At 39.1% G+C, this 22,489-nt stretch overlaps 1 protein-coding gene across 5 annotated transcripts in view; it reads left to right on the top strand.

Moving 5' to 3' along the window:
* The window catches only part of LOC137274275 (protein diaphanous homolog 2-like), an 83,187-nt gene extending 63,735 nt beyond the window's left edge, over positions 1–19,452 (top strand). The window contains exons 7-26 of one of the 5 annotated variants that reach the window (XM_067807393.1): positions 88–221; positions 2,331–2,439; positions 2,712–2,822; positions 3,153–3,271; positions 3,751–3,867; positions 4,189–4,307; positions 4,753–4,922; positions 6,009–6,392; positions 7,702–7,816; positions 7,979–8,071; positions 8,439–8,635; positions 8,939–9,025; positions 9,430–9,582; positions 10,034–10,163; positions 10,636–10,760; positions 11,398–11,562; positions 12,166–12,301; positions 12,807–12,923; positions 15,601–15,629; positions 19,130–19,317. In XM_067807393.1, the coding sequence (XP_067663494.1) occupies positions 88–221; positions 2,331–2,439; positions 2,712–2,822; positions 3,153–3,271; positions 3,751–3,867; positions 4,189–4,307; positions 4,753–4,922; positions 6,009–6,392; positions 7,702–7,816; positions 7,979–8,071; positions 8,439–8,635; positions 8,939–9,025; positions 9,430–9,582; positions 10,034–10,163; positions 10,636–10,760; positions 11,398–11,562; positions 12,166–12,301; positions 12,807–12,923; positions 15,601–15,629; positions 19,130–19,186 (2,667 nt within the window). In that variant the 3' untranslated portion in view covers positions 19,187–19,317. Of the gene's footprint in view, positions 1–87; positions 222–2,330; positions 2,440–2,711; positions 2,823–3,152; positions 3,285–3,750; positions 3,868–4,188; positions 4,308–4,752; positions 4,923–6,008; positions 6,393–7,701; positions 7,817–7,978; positions 8,072–8,438; positions 8,636–8,938; positions 9,026–9,429; positions 9,583–10,033; positions 10,164–10,635; positions 10,761–11,397; positions 11,563–12,165; positions 12,302–12,806; positions 12,924–15,600; positions 15,660–19,129 lie in introns of all 5 variants that reach the window. The other 4 variants (XM_067807391.1, XM_067807392.1, XM_067807388.1 and 1 more) reach the window with 4 other exon arrangements.
* Positions 19,453–22,489: the final 3,037 nt, after the last annotated feature.

The following is a 22,489-nucleotide window of genomic DNA, read 5'->3' as shown; positions in this document are numbered from 1 at the left end:
TGTTGTGCAGGCTTTTGACCGACCCTCAAACACATCTGCTTTCTATGTCTAACCAGTGACCGCCATGCATGTTGTACTTGATTTCAGTTTGGTTTGATGGAAATATTAAATCATGAGGAAGCTTTAACCATCCTTTCTCGGACAGTCGACCCATCCGACCCACAAACCATGCTTGAAGCTGTTCGTCTCCTTGCTGCCATATGTCTTGTTCCACCCAATGGGTAGGTTTACTTCCATCATGTGATAGGTTAACCAGTCAGACGTATTTCAGTCATGTGACATAGTTAACCAATCAGAAGATATATTTCAGTCATGTGACGCGGTAAGACTTTTGGAATTTTTATTTCAGTGATATAATCAGTGAGAATGAGTTAAAAGTTATTATATAATTAATTCATATATCATGTTCATGTCCTGGGGCCCGTTTCACAAAACTCTCGTAGCCTAAGATCTCGTAAGTTTTCTCGTAGCCAATGTACCTCCTATACTGTAACACAGGAGCTGCGGATGCTACGAGAAAAGTTACGAGATCTTAGGCTTACGAGAGTTTTGTGAAACGGGGCCCTGCTTACTATGTGGTATTTTAATGAGTAATGGGTGTTATTTGAACAATGCCCTGTTCACTCAGTAGTAAATGGGTACCTGGTGGATGGGAATGTGACTCTAAACCTTCTAGCACCTCATGCAATAGTTTTATACTCCCCAGGAAGCTGAGAATGAGATTTGAATGCACACTAATCCAAAACACCAGCAAATAGTACAATGACTTGGTGAATGGAATTTGCACCAACCATTTACTTCTCACGCTGAAGACGTGATATAATTTCAGACATGTTTCAAGTGCATTTCTGGTTTCTTGATGTGATTTGCTGGAATTTATTACCTACGAGGGCAAACATTTTTGTGTTCATATTTTTCATAATATGCCCTAGGGAAAAATATCACTTTGTCATGGTAATATGACATCATCATTGCCATGATGTCATGGTTCTTCTGTGATGTTGCGTTCTACATGCAGCAATGGCAGGTAGCCAGCACATGTTTGAAAGTAGATTTGGGTTTATTGTCCTCAATATAACGACTTTGGTACTAAACAGAATATTATATTCGTGCCCATGACATACCATGTTTACGACACTCTTGCCTAAGTATCAGTATATCCCTTGCTCTCCCTTGGGAAATATTACTATTTAGGCACTCGTGTCATAAACATAGTATGACATGGTGACTTGGACACGAATATAATATCCTCTATTTAGTGACTGAAAAAGCCACTCCATAAACCATGTTTGCTTAGTAGCAAAAACAGGACAGAACTGTGTATGTGTATGGTGCTCTTTCACGTTACTAACAAGGTAGAGTGTTTGTTATAATACACAACTTTTGTCAGGTAGTTAGACACGGCCAGTTGTGAGCTGTGTTGACCAGCTGACCAGTGCATGACCTGTTGTTGGCTGTGTTAAACATGTAAAAAAACTTGTCCAAAACTCAGTCACTTGAGGAAGTACACCACCGTCATTCTTTCATCATTTGGGTAGATTTTGCATTTTTTGCTCTTAATTGTCCAAGCTAAATGTGTGCTATCATGTATGTGTAGATCATACTTTTAAGGGGACAGTAGAGTGGCCTAGTGATTTAAACGTTCACTCATCACACTGGAGACCCAGGTTTGATTCCTTACATGGCAACTGTGTGTTAACGATGCCCATTTCTGGTGTCCCGTTGCTGTGCCGTTGTTAGAGTATTGCTTAAAGTGGCATAAAATTAAACTCACCTACTCATACTTTTAGGGATCATTTCTGTAGTATGGATGACTTACGGAAATGTGTCAGTCTACCAAACGAGAAGGATGATATAATGAGGGTCCTAAGACATGAAATACATACACAATTGGGCAATATTCATTCAGGAGACAATATTCATTCAGCCAGAGCATAGGTGAAATCCAGGAGCTACAGTGCAGAGTTATGCCCCTTTGGTGTTCCATTATCTTCTGATGAGTTGTTTGAGTGAAAGGCTTTTCTTGATAATGATTGTTGGTTTGTCAGCAACATACCAGTGCTTGGGGGCATCACGTAAGAGGTAAATGTTTCAAGATCTGCAGTATTTGAGGCTTTTCTTTGACATATAACTGACATGCCATGATATAAATGAGATACTGTTAAGGTGGTGTGAAACCAAACAGTATGCAGCCTGACAGCCCTTAAGGTTATGGTCCCATCGTTGTAGCCCTTATAGTCAGTACATACCATCAAATACCTACAAATATGTGTCTATTTGTAATAATCATGAAAGGACTCCTCAGTGATGTGTAACTGACTGTTGTACAGACATGAGAAGGCTCTGGAGGGCATCACAGTGTGTGGGGAGATCCGGAGTCAGGAGCGCTTCATCCCTATAATCATGGGGATGGGGATGAGGGACAACCTTCCCATGCAGGTGAGTAATACACCTCTCTTACCTACGTTGTCATAACGACAGAGTGACCTGATAGTGTTGAAAGAATGAAAAGCACAGGCTTTGTATAGCAACACTGTTCTTGAAACGTTAGGTTTAAGTTAGTGTAAGTATTCAAATCCAATAAGGGTCCAGCTTAGAATTGTAAGAAGCAACTGATGGGACTAACATTCATACCGTCAAATGCTGTTCATGTGACATAATACAAGTCACACTCTTCATCGATGTCTAACTGTACTCATCCGTTCTTTTAGCTTGCCTGCATACAGCTGGTGAACGCGCTTGTGAGTACGCCGGACGATCTGGATTTCCGATTACACCTACGGAATGAGATCATGAGGACGGGCATGATCGACCTGATGCCAGTAAGTGTTCTTGTCCATGGCTTCATTTCACTCCAAACTGATCTGATCACTGTGACTTATATATAGGTCTTACTTTAGAGTCCTGGAGCTATGATTGTCTTAGTTTTTGTGCAACAGGGCTTAGAAGAGATAACTTTTAGACAGTAACCATTCCTATAATGTCAGTATTCATAGTTTTATGAATTTTTCCATCAATCACTTTAGGAATGAATCATTAAAAGAATCAGTCAATCAAGAAATCAGTTGGTTTGTCACATTGCTGGTATTGTTGCTATGGTGATCAGGGTGCATCATCTTCCATCTTCATCTTTCACTGTTTGTATTTTTCAGACGCTAGATAGCCAGACGGACGATGAGGTGAAGACACAGGTTCAGATCTTCCATGAACACAAAGATGAAGATGCTGAAGAGTTCTCACACAGATACGACAATGTCCATATGGAGATAGAATATCCTTCATCAGTTAGCGTCTTGAACGACTGAACAAAACATTGTTATGATTTGGGTTCAGTAAACATTGCCGAAATAAATAAATATAAAGTGAAAAATGTTACCATATATGGTACTTGAAAACACAGAACTGTTTTAAGGTGACACATTGCAGCACCATACTTGTAAGCGCACAAATGATTCTTTGAAGAAATAATTATTAGTCTTTCTTTCAAACTCTCCTCAACATCACCTGCTCTTGCTCTCTCCACAAATTCCACAGTAAAACTCAAAGTACTGAAAAAAGACCATGCTGTGTGAGACAGTGATCAAGGGGAGGTAATCTATTTCTTGAGCGATGGCTTGGCATCTCTGCAGTTGATGTTTTGGGTTACACATCTTTGATTAGTGAGAACAGTGCCTGTTATCTTAGGATGAGGTGACTGCTACACATACATACAGCCACTCGCTTTCTTCCCGTGTTCCTTAACCACCTTACTGATCCCTCCCAGTGCTACGAACTGATTTCTGCTTCCATCAAGGACACTGTGTCGGAACCCTACTTCCTGTCCATCTTGCAGCATCTGCTAACGATCAGAGATGACTTATACTCAAGGTGAGTTGCACAACATTGACAATGGGAAACGAATAGTTATGGAGGCGCCTGAGTATTGCGTCAGGTTAAGATGGATGGAGGGAGCTCAAGGTGAGGGTGTGGATTGATGGATGGATGGGTGTGTAGAGGGAGGGAGAGGTGCATGAAGGGATTGTCTTTTCTTTGAAATGATGTCTTTGTCTTGTCTCATGACTAAACAAATGTGGCATTTCACTCATTTCTGTTCTATGCATATGTATTTAGACTAGACAACTTATACATCTTTGAATCGTGGATGCCAAAATGGTTTGTTCATCAGTCATCCTCTTTTCCTTGTGACAGACCTCAGTATTACAAACTCATAGAGGAGTGTGTCACACAGATAGTGCTGCACAAGAGTGGCGTGGATCCCGACTTCCGGCACACCAAGAGATTTGAGATAGATGTGGAGCCATTGCTTAGTAAGTTGTCAAGTATAGGAATTCTCTCATCAACTCTCCACCACAGTTGTCAGGGTTAGGATCTCTCCCAGCCTTGGATGCTCATAGGATGGATCATGTTTCTGAGGAGACAAAAGGTTGAAAATACTTTTGTGATGAATCTTAGTATATTGATATGACTGAGTATATTGATATGAAGATACTAGGTGAACGACAGGTTGCGTAGTCAGTCAAATCAGCTTGGTAGTTAAAACACTCATTCAAGCGAATACCAGCATAAAAATATTTATACGTTTTCTTTATTTAATTTTGATGTACCTTTTGTGGAAATGGAATGTTTGCCAACATTCAGTAATGAAGATAGATCAAGGACATGTAATGGTGGCATAATCTCTTAAACCATTCATCACAGTTACAAAGAGGCCATGGAGTTATTGAACTTCAACACTGGTTCTTTAACTTACAGGTAGTTTATCAGAAAAGTCTAAGTTTGAGGATTCCAATGTGAATATCGGTGAGATGAACACAAAGCTAGAGGCAGCACTGACAGCCAAGCAGGAGTCTGAGGCCAAGGCCACAAGTATGGACGAGAAGATCAAGGCTTATGAGCAGGAGATAGCACAACTCAAGGAAAAGGTATCTCATGGTGAACGTTGCAGTGTTTTTGACAAACTTGAACTTCATTTTCTTAACAGACCAATCCGTGAACTTCTGGGTGAGAATTGGTCTTCAGCAATTCATTCTTGTTATAAGAGGCCACCAACGGGATTAAGTGGTCAGACTCATTGATGTGGTTGACACATGTCATCGTTTCATAGATAAGTGGCTATGATCACAGATTGTCTGAGCCAGTCTTGATTATTGACAGACTGCCATCATATTGCTGGAATATCGCAGAGTGCAGCGTTAAATAACAATCAAACTCAGCAGACAATGCAAGTTTATAATGCCATTATTGGTATAGTTGACATCAATGGTCATTATGAAACTTCACATTATGAAACTTCACATCATTGGTGCTCATGCAGCCCAGATACCTCCCAGTCAACCAGTTGCATCCCTTGTGCTCAAAGAAAACATGTTAACATGGGATTGAATCCTGATTCACCATGTCAGCACCTTACCCTTCAAGACCTACAACATTACAGATTTGACTTGGGTGAAGGGTAGCCTAGTGGTTAAAAACATTTGCTTATCATTCTGATGACCTGAGTTCATTTTCTCACTTGGGCACGGTGTGTGAAACCCATATCTGGTTCCAGCGCCATGATATTGCTGGAATATTACTAAAAGTTGCATAAAACTGAACTCATGCACTGAGATCTAACTCACCACATACGAGGAAAAGACTTTATTCTTTTACGCTGCTCCATTAAAGACCCTATATACATATTTTACCAAACATTCTTGCAACATTTGGTTCACATCCTTTAGTGGTTATTTGTACAGATGCCTTAAAATTTTTATTTGAAAATATGAAGTATAAAACATGGCATGCCAAAGATTTGGATGACATTTTTTATATCAGTGTGGCTGCTTTTGGTATTTTTCACTACCCCTATAGTGCAAGCATTTTGATTTGTTAGGCTGTATATTTTATCCGGTTGTTTCACAAATATATAATGTCTTTGTAGATCTATGCTCTTGCATATTTCGAGGATATCATTAAAGTAACACGGCTAACAATGTGTGTGATTGTATATTTTAATTTCTATTTCACAGATATCTCAGGGAATAGGGACAGTTGTGAGCAGTGCACTGAACAAGGGACCTGGTGGTGGCCCACCCCCTCCTCCTCCACCTCCCCCACCCCCAGGTGGAGGCCCGCCCCCGCCGCCACCACCACCTCCTCCGCCACCTGGTGGAGGTGCACCACCCCCTCCTCCTCCTCCTCCACCCCCTCCTGGAGGTGGTCCACCTCCACCCCCTCCTCCTCCAGGTGGGGGGCCTCCCCCTCCCCCACCCCCTCCTGGGGCACCCCGACCCCCAGGAGCTTTCAGTCCCCCAGGTGCCCCTTCTCCCCCAACAAATGTACTTCCATTTGGTATGCATCCCAAGAAGAAATACACAACAAATACACAGACCAAGCGGTTAAACTGGAACAAGGTAAGTCCATGTTGAAAATGTATGACACAGATTTCTTGTCAAATTGTATTTGTCAGGCGTTCAGAAAGCAGACTGGGTCCTTAGAATATGTTTCTTGTTTGCAATAACAAACTTGTGACTTTCAATAATTCAGTTGAAAGTTACACAGTGTAACAAGGAACCAGAGACCATTTGCCCAAACTGAGTTTATCACTGTGACTGTCTTAGGTCTAGTTTAGGTTACCACCACTTCGTGCAAGGGTCCTTTGGTTATAAAGGAGTTTTAGTTTTAAGATCGCTCTGGCACGAATAACATTGATTTGCAATATTGCCCATCAAAGAATTGATGCTCCTGAAATGATAAGTATAAACTCAGGTCTCTGAGATTTACTAGAATAATGTTGGTTGAGGTGACAGAATAATTTTGGGTTTTTGAAGCTTTATCCGTATATAAATAGCAGGCTTGTTAAAGCCCCCTTAGGAGAGTCATAATGCTGGAATAATTTTGAGGCATTATGTTTCATAATTGTAGCATGTTTTTCCCCTGGTAAGGCACAGTACCTGTTTGATTGTATTTTGTTGTACCTAAAGGGTTGCCATTGCTCATGACATGAACCACTGGTTTGTCTGAGACTCTGACCCTGAAGCATGACACCTGTTAAGGTCCCGGGGTAGAATAGGCCTTCAGCAACCCATGCTTGCTATAAAAGGCAACTATGCTTGTCGTAAGAGGCGACTAACGGGATTGGGTGGTAAGGCTCACTGACTTGGTTGACAGATTTCATCAGTTCCCAGTTGCGCCGATAGATGCTCATGCTGTTGATCGCAGGATTGTCTGGTCCAGACTTGATTATTTACAGACCGCCGCCATATAGCTGGAATATTGCTGAGTGCGGTGTAAAACTAAACTCACTCACTCATTCAGTCACTCACTCACTGAAGCATGACATAGCTGGAATATTTCTAAATATAGCCTTGCACAACAAATATCATCAAAAGACTCATTGCTAATAAGGTATTGGTAGTTCATGCATGGTCGTTACATGTATGAATTATCTTGCTGTGTTGGGGTAGTGGAGCAGCCTTAGGTTAAAGTGAAGCCCATTTCTGCTGTCCGCTGCTGTGATATTGCTAGAATATTGTCAGAAACAGTGTAAAATTCAATGTCACTCACTGTGTTATGTGATGTTGGTGCTCATGTTTGTCCGGTCCTGCTCCAAATACAGTTTTCCACAAGCCTTGTTCGCGCTCCAGTCTTAGTTGTGTACTTAATGATGTATAACTTGAAGCTATTCTGAGAATTTTGCTTTTTGTTTGTTTTCTTGCAAAGGTGAATGCACGTGTTTTGGACAAAGATTCTCTTTGGGTGAAGGCATCGTCAGAAGCATATGAAAGTGATGTCTTGTTCAAGGGTCTAGAGGAATGCTTTGCTGTGAAAGCACCAGGTAAATACACCTGTCTTTTATACCACAGGAATTATCATCTTTAAGTCATCGATAAGTCAGTTTCCAGGTAACCAAAATGGTCAGACTTGATCAGTTTTCATTTGTGCCACTCTGTGTTTTGTTATATATTTTTTGACATTTAAAATATTACTTTTCTTTCAGCAAAGAAAGAGACAAGTGAAAATGTGGACATCAAGCCGAAGAAGAAGTCGAAAGAATTACGGGTGCTAGATCCTAAAGCAGGACAGAATCTCTGTAAGTTCACCTCATTGCACTTGCTCATATTTGTAAAGAGTGGTGAGGTAGCCTAATGTCTAAAGTGTCAGCTCATCATGCCAAAGACCAAAATTTGATTCCGTGCATGTGTGAAGCCCATTTTTGGTGTCCATCACCATAATATTGCTGGAATATTGCTAAAAGTTGGTGTAGAAACATACTCACTCTAACAGCTGAGAATAGAAAATCAGGTTCCATAAACCCTGATCCATTATTTGTTGTAGCCATAATAGAGTGTGTCCTACCTAAATTATTAGCAAGTGATCATTATGGACATTGTTGTAGGATCAATTCAAGCTCTACTCGCCAAAGATGAGCACCCTGTATGTTGTTGTTTGTGTTACAGCTATCCTCCTGGGGTCAATCAAGGTGCCATATAAGGAAATAAAACGACGCATTTTAGAGATGGACGATGACAACTTGTCTGCAGCCATGTTGGAACAACTGCTGAAGTATATGCCAACGCCGGAGCAGATGAACCAGATCGCTAGCTTGAAGGACCAGTATAATGATCTCGCAGAACCAGAACAGTTTGCAGTGGAGGTAGGTTAAAACTGGCCTTAGCCATGCTTGTCTACTAATAGGATCGGATGATAAGGCTCCCTGACATGGTTGACTTATGTCGTCAGTTCCCAACTGCACAGATTGATTCTCATTATGTTGATCATGTGATTGTCTGTTCCAGACTGGATTGCTTACAGACCTCTGTCATATAGCTGGAATATTGCTAATTGTGGTGTAAAAGTGAACTGTTTCACTAACTCACGCACTTGTAGAAATATTAGTAAGTGCAGCATTAAATGTTGAGCAAACAAAATCATTAACCGTCATTTATCGTTTTCACAGATGTCGTCCATTAAGCGAATCACTCCTCGTCTCAACTCCATGCTGTTCAAGATGAGATTTTCTGAGAGTGTGGCAGACATTAAGCCTGTGAGTTGAAGATATTGTAACCCATCAGTACTGCAGTATTTACTACTGCTTCAAACTTTAACTAAGAAAAATATTAACATTTTATTTGTGTTGGCTGTTCATTTATAAAGCAGAGTGTGTCACATTTTATATTCTAAATGTATTCTATATTTCTGGTACAAGGTCTTGAAGCTTTATTGTATTTCATCTCTTTAGAACCATTTGACACTCATGTCTTGCTGCTGTTTATGATAGCTCTGTCAAACATTAAATGGGTTCTGTTTCTGTTAGAAAATGGGTTGACATTATCCATTTGGTATGTTGACGAGCTGCTACTACAAATGGTTAATATTATCCTTTTGGTATGTTGTCAAGCTGCTAGTACAAAGTGCTTAAGACACATGCAACGCTTTCCTTGCTTCCAGGACTTAGTGGCAGCAACAGAGGCATGTGAGGAAGTGAAGAACAGCAAGAAGTTTGCCCGTCTGCTGGAGTTCATCCTCGTTATAGGCAACTACCTCAATGCTGGCTCTCGGAATGCACAGTCACTTGGCTTCGAGATCAGTTTCCTCAGCAAGGTATGTACCTTGAATGAATTATGTTCTCAGGGCAGAGTTGTCTAACAGTATTTAATGAATTGGAAGATTATGTGGCTGCATTGTGTGATTTGACTAATTGTGTAGTGTTGATCTAAAAAATCAGCTTCTTCTGAAAGGGCAGTAGTGTTTTTGGCTTAAGGTCCTGTGTGGATTCTTGACCAGAGCACTCACATCTGTTCATTATGATATAACTGGCATCAGAATAGTGCTTAATTCATGTGCCGTGGCACGATATTGAAATTACAAAGATACAATAGTTAAAAGATATTCACTTTATATCCAAAGAAATGATTCAAAATCTATTTTTGCACCCAGTCAGACTGTTTATAAGTGACTTAACACTGCCTTAGCCATTTTGAAGGGGACTAAGCAAACAAGAAATCTCATTTTCAACCATAACATATTCACTGACTGCCACATCTTCCCCTAGTTGGAAAACACCAAGTCTCAGGATGGCAAGACAACTTTGATGCACTTCCTGGCACAGATGGTTGAAGAGAAACACCCAGACCTAATTGGCTACCTAGAGGAGCTGACACACACAGAAAAGGCAGCTCGAGGTAGGTACACGGGGATAGAGACATGATATCCTTCTGGTATCATAATTTAGTTTACTCATGGTCACAGGGCAGATCAGAGTCAGAGAGAGACTGGTATTACTCATGTAGCAGAAATGAACCAACAGAATTGTTACTAGACTCGGGCTGTGTACTAATGGCCAGAGTCAGAGAGAAACTGGTATTACTCATGTAGAAATGAACCAACAGAATTGTAACTAGACTCGGGCTGTGTGCTAGTGGCCAGAGTCAGAGAGAAACTGGTATTACCCATGTAGCAGAAATGAACCAACAGAATTGTTACTAGACTCGGGCTGTGTACTAGTGGCCAGAGTCAGAGAGAGACTGGTATTACTCATGTAGCAGAAATGAACCAACAGAATTGTTACTAGACTCGGGCTGTGTACTAGTGGCCAGAGTCAGAGAGAGACTGGTATTACTCATGTAGCAGCATACCTGTGGTCTTTTGTTTCAGTGTCAGACGAGACGCTGCAGAAGAACCTGAAACAGATGGAGAAGCAGCTGAAGCAGCTGGACATTGATATCAAGAACATCAGCAAGGCCAACATAGAGGGTGACCGTTTCGCAGCGGTCATGGAGATATCCTTTCCTTACTACAGCTGAATCTGCGGAACCAATTCAGCCAAGAATGTTTCTTACAGGTCTACAAACGTTTCAACAAACGTTTGTAGTGTTGAAATGTATGCCTTATTTATCCATGTTTTTCCTATTTCATGTTTTTTTCACAAGTAGAGTTTATGTTGGTTTAACAACAAACTAGATTTTCACAGACGAGTGTGTGAGTGAGTTTGTTTTTACGCCTCACTCAGCAATATTCCAGCTATATGGCGGCGTCTGTAAATAATCGAGTCTGGACCAGACAATCCAGTGATCAACAACACAAGCATCGGTCTGCGCAATTGGGAACCGATGACATGTGGCAAGCAAGTCAGCGAGCCTGACCACTCGATCCCGTTAGTTGCCTCTTACGACAAGCATAATCGCCTTTTATGGCAAGCATGGGTTGTTGAAGGCCTATTCTACCCTGGGACCTTCACGGGTTCACAGATGAAATATTCTGAACAGTAAAGAAACTCAAGTTTCTAAAAAATGAAGTCTCATAAAAGCACTCCTGTTTGTCTTCTATATTTAGAAACTTGTCAAAAAGCCAGCATTTGTTTTGCTTTGGAGTATACATATGTACATGGCTTATGTTCTATTTCCTTGACTTCATCACGTGTTCCACAAATCTGCCAGTGAGCAGCATGATGTCCTCAGCACGATGTACAAGAAGTTGGACTCCCTGTTTAATGAGCTCGCCAAGTACCTGTGCTTCGACACTAAAAAATACTCAATTGAAGATTTCTTTGGAGACTTAAAAAATTTCAAAGAATCATTTAATGTAAGTAGTCTTTTGAATTTAGAACTGCAAGTGAGTTTAAATTGTGAAGAGATTTCAGAATATTAATTTTAGGCTGTGTCTGTTTTGTTTTTTTTCATCTTTCTTGGTTCATTGGAGCATCTTCACAGAGATGGCATATTTTCAATAGTTTCACGTCCAGAGCGGTTGGGCACATCACTCAAAAAACACTTAATATCTATCAGTTAAACTTGGCAGGTGTATGAGGCAGATCCCAAACTGGTGCCTTATGCTATTTACATGTATTTGGCTTTCCTATTTTTCTTGGCTTCCACGAAAACAATTTGGACTTAGTCTCGAAATGGAAGGGTGAGCTTAGTTTTCAGAGCACAAGTCGAAAACCATGCAAAATCTTTCAACGAACTTGGCAGATATGTCAAACAGATCTTAAAGTGGTGTCTTTTGCAGTTTACAGTTTTTAGACATGTATATTTTTCATGATTTCCATGGAAACAATTTGGACTTAGTCTCAAAATGGAGGGATGAGCTTCACTTTAGTTGTGTTCTTTCAAATATATAGGGGCTGGTGGTATTTGTCATCTTCTGATGACTCATGTTTCACAGGTTTTTGTTTTGTTGGTATAGAAAGCAATGAAAGAAAATGCCAAAATGCGTGAGACACAGGAGAAGATACGACGTGCCAAGGAAGCTAAGGAGAAGGCAGAGAGGGAGAAGAAGGAGAAGAAAGCAAGGCAGATTGCAATACTGGACATGACCACAGGTGGGCACACTACCAAACTGAATGTGAACACAGTTAAGCAGATTGCGACATGGTGTGATCAGTACTTGACCACAGTTAGGCAGATTGTGAAATTTTACATGATCAGGCTAATAGTGACAGAGACATGAATAGTAATTTGATCATAGTTAAAAACATTAAAAAGTGAAGATACATAACAACAACAGATAATTACATTGCAAGACTGTATTTGAGACCTAAAGTGATCACAAGCAGTGTACATGATAGATATCAACAGAGCAGTAAATTGAATAAACTTAGGCAAATTGTATATAATAAATTTCCATATTTAGCAGATACCAGAATTGGATATATTCCTGATGTTGAAACTGATTGAGCTAAGATCTATCTTAAGATATCTTAACATAGATTTGCTGAATTAAAGGTGGAGATTGTATTGCTGAGAATGGTGTTGTGATCTACAGTTGGAGTGTATTGCTGAGATTGGTGTTGTAGTTTACAGTTGGAGTGAATTGTGTTGCTTCAGATGATGATCAAGAGGGTGTTATGGACAACCTGCTGGAGGCGCTCAAGACAGGGTCAGCCTTTAGCGTCAACCGGGAGAAGCGAGATGGCAAGCGTAGGACACCGCGGGCAGCAGGAGGTACATAGAAATCTACATAGATATGGGTTTAAAACATTGTAGTGCACACAGGCCAAGATGATGATGAACTGGTGTTCAAAAGAAGGCATGGATGTGGATGTCCCCATCTTAAACTTAACTTTAAAAGTTAAATATTTGGTTGGTTCCCAAATAAAAGTATGGTTGAATTATATGTTTCCAGATCATAAGTCTTTGGACGGCAGTATTTGCTGCCACATTAATGAGGATGTTTGCATCACAGAGACAGTATAAATACTTACATGATGTCTGTTTATATGAGAAAGTTGTCCTTGATAAGTTTGTAACTTGTTTTACAGTCAAAATCAGATGTTCCTAAGCATCCTCAAAACTCATAACACAGAGTTACCATACTAGCAAATATCAAACAACTGCCAAACTTCCTTCCAAGTCAGTCTTCTGTTTGGTTGGATGTGGTCCATGTACTACTGGAATATTGCCATAGTTATTACTGTATCAAAGCTGTGGTTAAACATTCACAATATTACTTCTATGTAGAATAAATCTTAGTCTTATTTAACACTGTTATAGTATGCAAGACTCACTACAGTAGTTTACAAGACTGCTGCAGTGTATGCAGTCCTTATGAATGAACTAATACCAAGCAGTCTGTGTTAGATCTCTATTGTATTATAATGATTGCTCAGTATTTGTATATGGACATTGCATCTGATGAGTCTTGTCCAACTCTGCCTTGATGTTAAGTACATTATCATTTCACCTCACATCACCCACCACCAATAGTCTCCTTACCCACCTGCAATAGCCTCCTTACCCACCATCATTAGCCTCTTGACCCAGTGTCAGTAGCCACAATCATCCTTAGGTAGCCTCTCCCTCACATCCACCCTACCCTCCAGCTGTCTCACTGTTGACACATTACTAACACCTGGTGCTCAGAGTTGTACCCTGTAGAATCAAGTGAATACTCACAAGGTCATGAGAATAATTGATGATATCTTCAGCACCAATTATCATGAACTCAGTGGACATTCAGAGTACCCAATGTAGGCCCTGAAGCTGACTAGACTGAGCATTGGGTGGCCACAATGTCTGAGCAGTCTGATTCACCACCTGAAGCTGTTGAACAATGCTCAAGCATCTTATGGACTTCTTGTCCAGAATCCATCAGGATAGCTGGGTTGCCTGGTTCTAGTGGAACCTATGCTTGTCATTATTATGAATGAAAATGACTTGGTTGATTGAATGGAATTGTTGATCAGATGGATCCTTATGATGTCAGTCACTGGATTGCCTGATCCTTGTGGATTTGGGGGGAAAAGATAGATCCCCATGGACCTATTCTGTTTGTAAGAAGCGGTAATGGATCAGATACCCAGGTGATTTGATTCCTGTGTATGCCATTTCATCAGATAGAAGCTCATGTCGGACACAGGTTTTCGTGGTCCAGATTCAATGATATTGAGATGCATTAAGCATTAAGACTTAATAATTTGCACCCTTTGCAATATTTGCCAGAATATTGCTTCCAGTGGAGTTAGACAGCATTTATTGGAACCTACATCAGCTCTCCACATACCACAAGATGTCATCTTCCAATTCCTAGCAAGAAAAATATGTTGTGTTCTAAATCTATTTTTGATTCGAAATTAAATAATCAGTACATAACACACTGGGTGTGTGATAATTACACTGTCTATTTTTTCACATTTTTTTGTGCAGGTTCATTTATTGCTTGATAGGTTTGGGGGAAAGTTTCTAATTTTCTTTTCATTTTTATGGTTCAAAATAGAGTGGCCATATCAGTATACTAGAGGGTGGACATGATGAATGCTGGAAATAGAAATGTAATAGAATGATTTTCTTGTCTTTGAAAACAGAGCTTGTCAGGGGGTACAAGTATTTGTAGTGAATGACAAAGTTCAGGGTGCAGAAGTGTTTGTAGTCACTTTTTTATGCTTGGTGTTTTTGCTGCTGGGCATGTGTCTGCATGAGATAATGTTCGTACATTATCAGTCATGTAATAAAAGTTACGGCCAAAGAGCTTTATGCCAAAAATATTATACATAAAATTGAACAATCTTGTTTTTAATGTCTTAACTCTCTGTGGAGTTGTGTGTATTCCCAATGGACACTTCTGATCTTACATTTTCCATGGATGTCTCTGAACAGCTCCATGGATTCTCCAAGACCTCCCAATGTTTTCCATGGATTGCCCCCAAACCCCTCCCTTGATTCCCCAAATCCTTAAAAGATTTTCCATGGATTGCGCCAAAACCCTCCCTTTATTCCCCAAATCCTTAAAGATTTTCCATGGATTCCGCTGTCTAAACGTCACTAGACTTTCTTGGTTCTTCTGTAACTTTGCCTAACCTGAGCACACAAACTCGACTGATCACTCCATGGATTCTCCTAAGCATTTCCTTGGATTCCTGAACATCCAGGAGTTTTCATGGAACCCTGAACCAAAGGTGTTGCCCCAATGAACCACCCCAGGTTTTAAAAGGAATTCCCCCAAACTCTGAGTGCTCTTGCTTGATCCATCACAAACTCCTTGACGCCAACCCCTCTAGATTGCCAACGGACTCCCCTGAACTCTGTATGAAGCAGGATCAGATTGTAGCTGTTGCTTCTCACATAAATCAGACTCCTACAAATCTTCCTGAATGTATGTTTATGTTGAATGTCTTCTCCACAGACCGTATATCGAACCTGTCAAGGTCACGGGTATGGAAAGATAGTCCTATTAAGGCTGAGGTGACATATCCTATCTTAGCATGATCATGTGGTGCAGTCATGTGACCTGTGCATGACCAGTTAGATCCTTGGATTGTAACCTCAACGTGACTATTGTTACTCATCGAGCTTTGCATGTGATCATCATTGCCTGTTTTACTTTCAGTTTTGTCATCATTTTTTTTATGTTGCTGTTTTCATCTATGTTTACTGGCCTCTCAAAAGAACACACAATGTTTTGTTTCTGACACAACCTCAATCACAATCACAACTGGAAAAATGGACATGGGCTTAAAGCTTGTCATTATTGAATCACTGTGATCTTTTGCAATTGAAAAATTGTGATTGATTGGACTGAATTCCTTTTGTTTTGAAAGTATTTTTATTTACTTTTTTCATAATGTTTGTTGGTTTGAGAGGGCCCGTAGTGTATGTTGTACTTCTATGTGAATCCAAGGAGGACAATCTGCCACAGACTTGACGTTGACTCATTGGTCGCAGATTTGACCTTAGTTTCAAAAACTTGAGCCACTCATCCAAACAGTTTGGTTCCAATTGCCAACAACATGGCCTGACATTCTAGGGTTGTTGCTTCCCTACTGTTACTATGGTGACAGAGGGCTATGACATTTAAGTCCTCAGAAAAGTGTGTTTATCACTCTTTGAGTATTTTTACAGTAAAATTGATGAGAAATGTGCAAGGGTTTTTTTTAGTTTTATTTTGCAGGACTCTTCTTAAATTGCCAAAGCATAGGCTTTCAACACACTTTCATACTTGAAGCAAGCCATTATTTGATAATAGCCTCTCCCAGTAAGATATCCAATCGTAAAACTACTCCACTGATTGTAATAATCATGTATTGTTAACCCAACTGAATGTCTACTATTGCTCTGAACTTATAAAATAACAACGTTCTGCTGTATTCTAACATGATATGCATGGACCTGTACTAATAACACTTTTATACCTAATGGCATCATTCTTATATTTTCTGTTTGGCCACTGCAGCCAGTGGCATTGTACATAATTATGTTTACTTGGTGCAGATCTTTTGAGGAAAAATAATTTTACAAATGTAACATTGCTAGCAGAACTGTTTAGAGTAAATTTGTCATTTCCTTCACTTCTGCTGCTCAGGACTGGCAGGAGTGAGACTTAAACAGGTTTTGACTTTTTGCCTAATTTGACCTTGAACTTGACCTTGTAACGGGCAGATAACTGTGGTGGTTGGATTCCTCCTTTAGATGTCTTTATGGGATCTCCACTTTCAGTGACAGTTGTTTGGTCTTATCTCCCACTATTGTAGTTTAGTGGTGAAGTAGTTTAGCTGATAAAGTGTGATTGATCCTTTTTATTGCTTAACCTTCAGTTGAAGGTCATTAACAGTAATGATCAGTTGTTCGTGACCTACATGGCACCTGCAAAATCTTGTTGACAGTTTCACTGAGAAGAATATTCAGTTTGTTGAAGATTGTCATATGAAAAAAAAATAAGAAAAAAAATAACAAAATATATATTATTTGGAGAATCAGTTTTATTTTAGGATTTGAAACTCTTGTTATAACCATAATTATTTGGGGGCTTTGAAAATCCTTGGTGTTCAACAGCTCAGATATATACTGAGGAAAGCAAATAGGGGAACACGATTTATCACAGTGTTTCCTTATTTAGTGTCAAATTTTCAATCACAGTGCCAAGAAACCTGAAATATAATTCAGTGCACATGTACTAACATGTGTTTCCCATGTTTGTTTCCCTCAGTATATTTTTGGACATGACCTGTTGTAGAAGTAGATATTTGGTGATTTTTGTCCTCCTTTTGTGGATCCATGTACAATGTATAGTTTAGGTTTTGACTTCTTTCTAGAACCAGGCATATTGTGGAACCTGCCCTTGGGAAGACTCAGCCAGATACTTGGTTTGTTTCCATGCTGGAACATTACAGGCACTTTGTCAAATGCCTTGTTGGAACTCCTTTGACTTTGGGTTGTCTACTGTATGGCCCTTGTTTATTGTTTGATCAAATTCTTGCATGTACAGTTGATTGTGACATTTGCATGATTTCTGTAGATATTTTCAGATTGTTAGAAAACTTGCTATTTGGATGTACTTTCATTTCTTCTGAAGGATGTTTTGTGTGATTTGATTTTATAATGTTACATGATGTTTTTACCATTTCAGTGTTTCCATCAGTTGCTTATTGGTGCTGTTTACAAGTTTTTGAAAAGATTATCATTTATAGCAGAATATATATATCAGGGTGTACAACTGAATTTGAAGTTGTTTGAGTAGTTGGGTGTGATATCTGGTCTTAAAGAGGTACTGAGGTGGAGTTAGCTAAAATGGTAATACATGTACCTAGAAATATCGTCAGTGGGGAGAGTTGTTGATTTATCAATATGAATTTCATTTACACACTAAATTCACCACATTATGTCTAAAGTCAAGTCTTTCTTTTAAAGTGTGTTCATGACAGTCTTTCATGATGATCCAATAATAAATATGTATCACTACTCACTCGTGAAATGAAGAATTTGAATTTCTTTTGGGCTCTTTTTTGTATGTATCAGAGCTCCAGATAAAAAAGGTGTGTATTTGCATATTTTACTCAATAAAAATCACATTTGCCCAATTAATTACAAATCTGAGAGTACAAAAAGCGCATCAGAATCACTTACAACCTATAATACCTTGCATACTTTACTTAACTAAACTGGCTTGGGTATGATTCGTCATGGCATCTTAACTCTACAACAACATTAGCTAATGGTAGGTGAGGCCTATATACATGTACTATTATTGCTGTAGTCACTGCCCGGAGTTTACTCTAATAGTCACATGACTTCCTAGTTGAGTATTTAGAAATGGCTGCCAAATGGTTGGCAATATGACGATTGCTAAAAACTTTTTCTCTACTGAGATGGATCTATATTTACATATTTAGAAGAGTTTAGTACCCAGTTAGGATAAGAAACTATGTGTGAAAGTACTCAATTGTTTTTTGACTAGTGGGAGTATACCAAATGCATGTGACTCCTCAAAAAATGCAATTACTCGTACATAAACAGACATGAGAGTAAATACCCAATTGCATGAAAAATTATTTGGAGCTCTGTATATGGTCCAGGTTACTTTTCTGAATTCCAAAATTCCACATTTACACCAAAGAAATGAAAATCTCTTCCATGTGTAAAGGTAGACATTTGCAGCTATGGGATTTATGTGAGAAGGATAGATTCAAAGGATGAATAATAAATTCATCAGAAGTATGGAATCAAGACTTCAAACATGCTTTGTTGTGCATTGGAAACCCCCACCCCCTCCCCCAAAACATGACGTTTTCTGCTGTATATATGACTTTGAGTTTGGAGTATGTCCCTTGACATTTTGCTGTGGTTTACTAATGTTGCTTGTTAAGCCACCCTTTGATGCTTGTTGTCAAGTCATCTTAGATTTTGGTCACACTAATTCATTTCCTTTTCCTCAACAGCGGAAAGGAGAGCTCAACTTGCGCGATCACGGTCTCGACAGAACCTCCTACAGTTAGACAGTTCCACGGTGAAAGAAATAAACTTTGATGAATCACACGCAAATGAGATTCCAAATCAACCACCTGAGCAGACGCAAGAACCTGAAAGGAAGGAGAGGAGACAGCACAGGAGACGTGAAAAAACAAAAGAGGAATCCGAGGCAGAAAAGTTGCTGGCTCGACTTAAAGAATTATGATAGCCTCATTCTGGATTCAAAATGGTTACTGTTCTTGTCATGTGACCAAATCAAGTGCATGCTGGGATATGATACATCATGTCATGATAGCTTCCTATGGACTGAAGATGCTTGCTGTCATTGGTTGTACTATACTTGGCCAAGTGCATGATGGGATATGTATTGAGAATTCAAAGCATAGGGTAATCTGCTGTGTCTTTCGACGACCTATCAGTGTCCTTCATGACACCCCACATTGTCAGGAAATAGAATGTGCTGTCGGATGTATGTCTTTTTTGGAAATTGGGCAACTGTGATAAATTTATTCAGCTTGAGCAGTTGCTGTGGTTAGTGTAGTGCTGGAAGTTAGAGCAGTCACGAGAATCTCACAAGCCAGGTCAGACATAGTTTTTATACCTGATGTTATATACTGTTCTGTAGCTGTGAAATATTTTTTACAAATTTGTTCCAGATGTGCTCTGTTACAGATCTTTCAAGTCATTGCTCACATTTGTAATTCTATAATTGTTTGAATCTTGAGATTCAGTATTCAATCTATGCCTGAGAATATTTCTCAATATCTGGATGTATTTTTCAGTTTGAAACATATAAGTTACATTGCAATTGTACCCAAGAAGTGATCTTGGACACAGGCTTATCGTGAAAGGCACAGACTGCATGTTTCAGTCAAGTGAGGTTTGAATCTAAGCTTGTGGCCAAAAGCTGAAACACTTTCTTCTATCTTTAGGTCACTTTCTAGTTAATCACTGATATCATTGTCATCATACCAGTAAGTTCATGTTGTTTATATTGTAATCAAGACCATGTGAAACAACAGACGGGAGTTGTTTTGATTGTATTGATAATGTTTCAATTGGCAGCTGATGCCTTGCCTTTGTTGTTGAACGTGTCTTCTACCATCCAATCACTGTGCTTGATTCTGATGTTATGCTTGTCCAGCTAATTGCTTTCAAGCAACAGGAAGCAGTGCATAAGGAAGTATGCTGATGCTAAAACAAAGGTATTAGACATGTCTGACTGAAATGTTCCAGGAACTTTTGGAGTATCATTTCAGTATAATGGGAGAAACGTCTGTAAGCGCACACAGTTGCAGCAAAATTGTAATTTGTTAAGGGGAAGCAAATATGGATAATATGCAGATTTTGAAATGTAATCATGAAATGTTCTCTGATGAATCACAAAGGACTCGAAAGAATTGAACACACTCCTTCTAAAGCTCAGGTAAATGCTAGTTTTTTTGCAGACACAAAGACCTCTTTGACTACTTTATCCCAACATTCCAGTACCACTTAAATACGTTTTGAAGTTAGTTTCTCCTAATGAATAGTTTGATCCTTGATGTTTGGGATGGTATTTTGGAGGATTTGGAGTGAATTGGTTTGCATGTGAACTTCAAGAAGATTGCTATTGTTGACGGTATCAGTGATCACTGCCATGGAAACTGTAGGTGATTGATCAATAAGTGCACACGAAGGATTGATCTGTACAGTTGTTTAAGGATGTCAAGAGTCTGGGTGTAAACAGGAAGTAGAGGATAGTCCAAGAATAAAAGCAACAGACAGTGCCTGTTTTCCTTATTCCAGACAATCACAAAGCCAATATTGGAAGTTCTGTTTTGTAACAATCTGTGCACATCATCAGGGGCTTATTTGACAAAGCGATCTCAGTGCTTTTACCTTTTTCAGAGACTTCAACATAATCTTACAACAACTGTAACACTTAGGTATTACGAACTGTCATTATATAAGTAATCTTAGAATTAAAGTAGTTGTAACTCCATATCTTAACTGACAGCAGATCACAGGAACTGCACCCAAGAGGCATAAACCGTATCGATTTTTCTTGAAAGTAAAGAACTTTTGCTATTCTAGTGAGACAGTGACACCTGTTTATAAGATTCCATAGACTTACATGGATTTTGACTTTGTATTTTTGGCAGAAATCCATCTTACTGGAAGTGAGGACAATATCTTGAGTATTAAACTCAGTTCAAGATCCTAATATCTATACATGTATCCACCCTGCTCTTAGCAAGGTGGTAGTTGCTAAGAGAATACTCATGAAAATCATGGTGCATTATTGGTACTCTTCATGACACAGCGATTTGGTTCAAGGAACAAGATTATTCTCTTGTACTTCCTTGACATCTGTATATTATACTTTCCTGAAGGCTTATTTAAATGAATTTGTAGATAATCTTTAAATATCTGTACATTTTGCTTGAGTTATGGCTTTAAAATGCATATATACTCCCCAGTCATATGATAATGTACATATAGAATATTGGCTGGCAGAGAGTCTGTAAATGTGTATATTTCTATCACCCTTCATTGCAAGTAGACGCTTGTTTCATCACATACAGCATGTATGTGACTATTCCCTCATGTTCATCTGTTAACTGATGCCTGTTGTCCATTGGTCGCTACACAGACAAATTTATGTTAGTGTCAGCTGTTCGTCTATTTGTTGATCTGATGTTTGTTCAACACTGTTTATTCTTACTAAAGAAGACATAAATCCATTCATAAGATTGAGCTAAATAGTTACATGTTCCACTTTGTGAGCCTTTAGATTCTGAAGTAAGTTTCAATTTAGGTCAGTATCTGAAATGCTAGGTCAGTTCTGATAATAATTCATTGTAATAAATTGTTTAATATGAATAGTGACAAAAGGAAATTATTTGAAAATCAGTACCATGACTTAAAATGTTTACAAGTTGCAGATCATTCTCCAGTTGTCTGTGTAGAACCAGGCCCACACGCAGGACCCAGGTTATGTCCCTTGTGTTACATTATATTCCCTTCAGTTATCACCCTTGTTTTGTAGCATGCAGCTTTATGTTCTGTTAAGTTTTTGTTCTTTATTATTTGCCATGAAATCATTGATTGTTGAGAATATGTAATTGTCGTCTCAGATTGTCAGGATACATCGCCAGAACCCAAACATATTTTGATCAACATGGAGCATAACATGGGGAAAGAAATGATTTCTGCTTTTGTCAGCAAACAATTATTAGATAAAGAAATTCAGATCTGACTTCTGCTTTTAGTTCTCTTCGTAATAATTTTTGGATTTTTTGGGTGCTGTTAGGCTTTTTTGTGATAGGAAGTAAGAATGGTATTTG

The sequence above is a fragment of the Haliotis asinina genome, chromosome 2 (genome assembly GCF_037392515.1).
Source record: "Haliotis asinina isolate JCU_RB_2024 chromosome 2, JCU_Hal_asi_v2, whole genome shotgun sequence".
In the NCBI taxonomy this organism is placed as follows: Eukaryota; Metazoa; Mollusca; class Gastropoda; order Lepetellida; family Haliotidae; genus Haliotis; species Haliotis asinina.
Note: the sequence above shows the minus strand (reverse complement) of the source record. Positions and strands in the feature narration are given on the sequence as shown.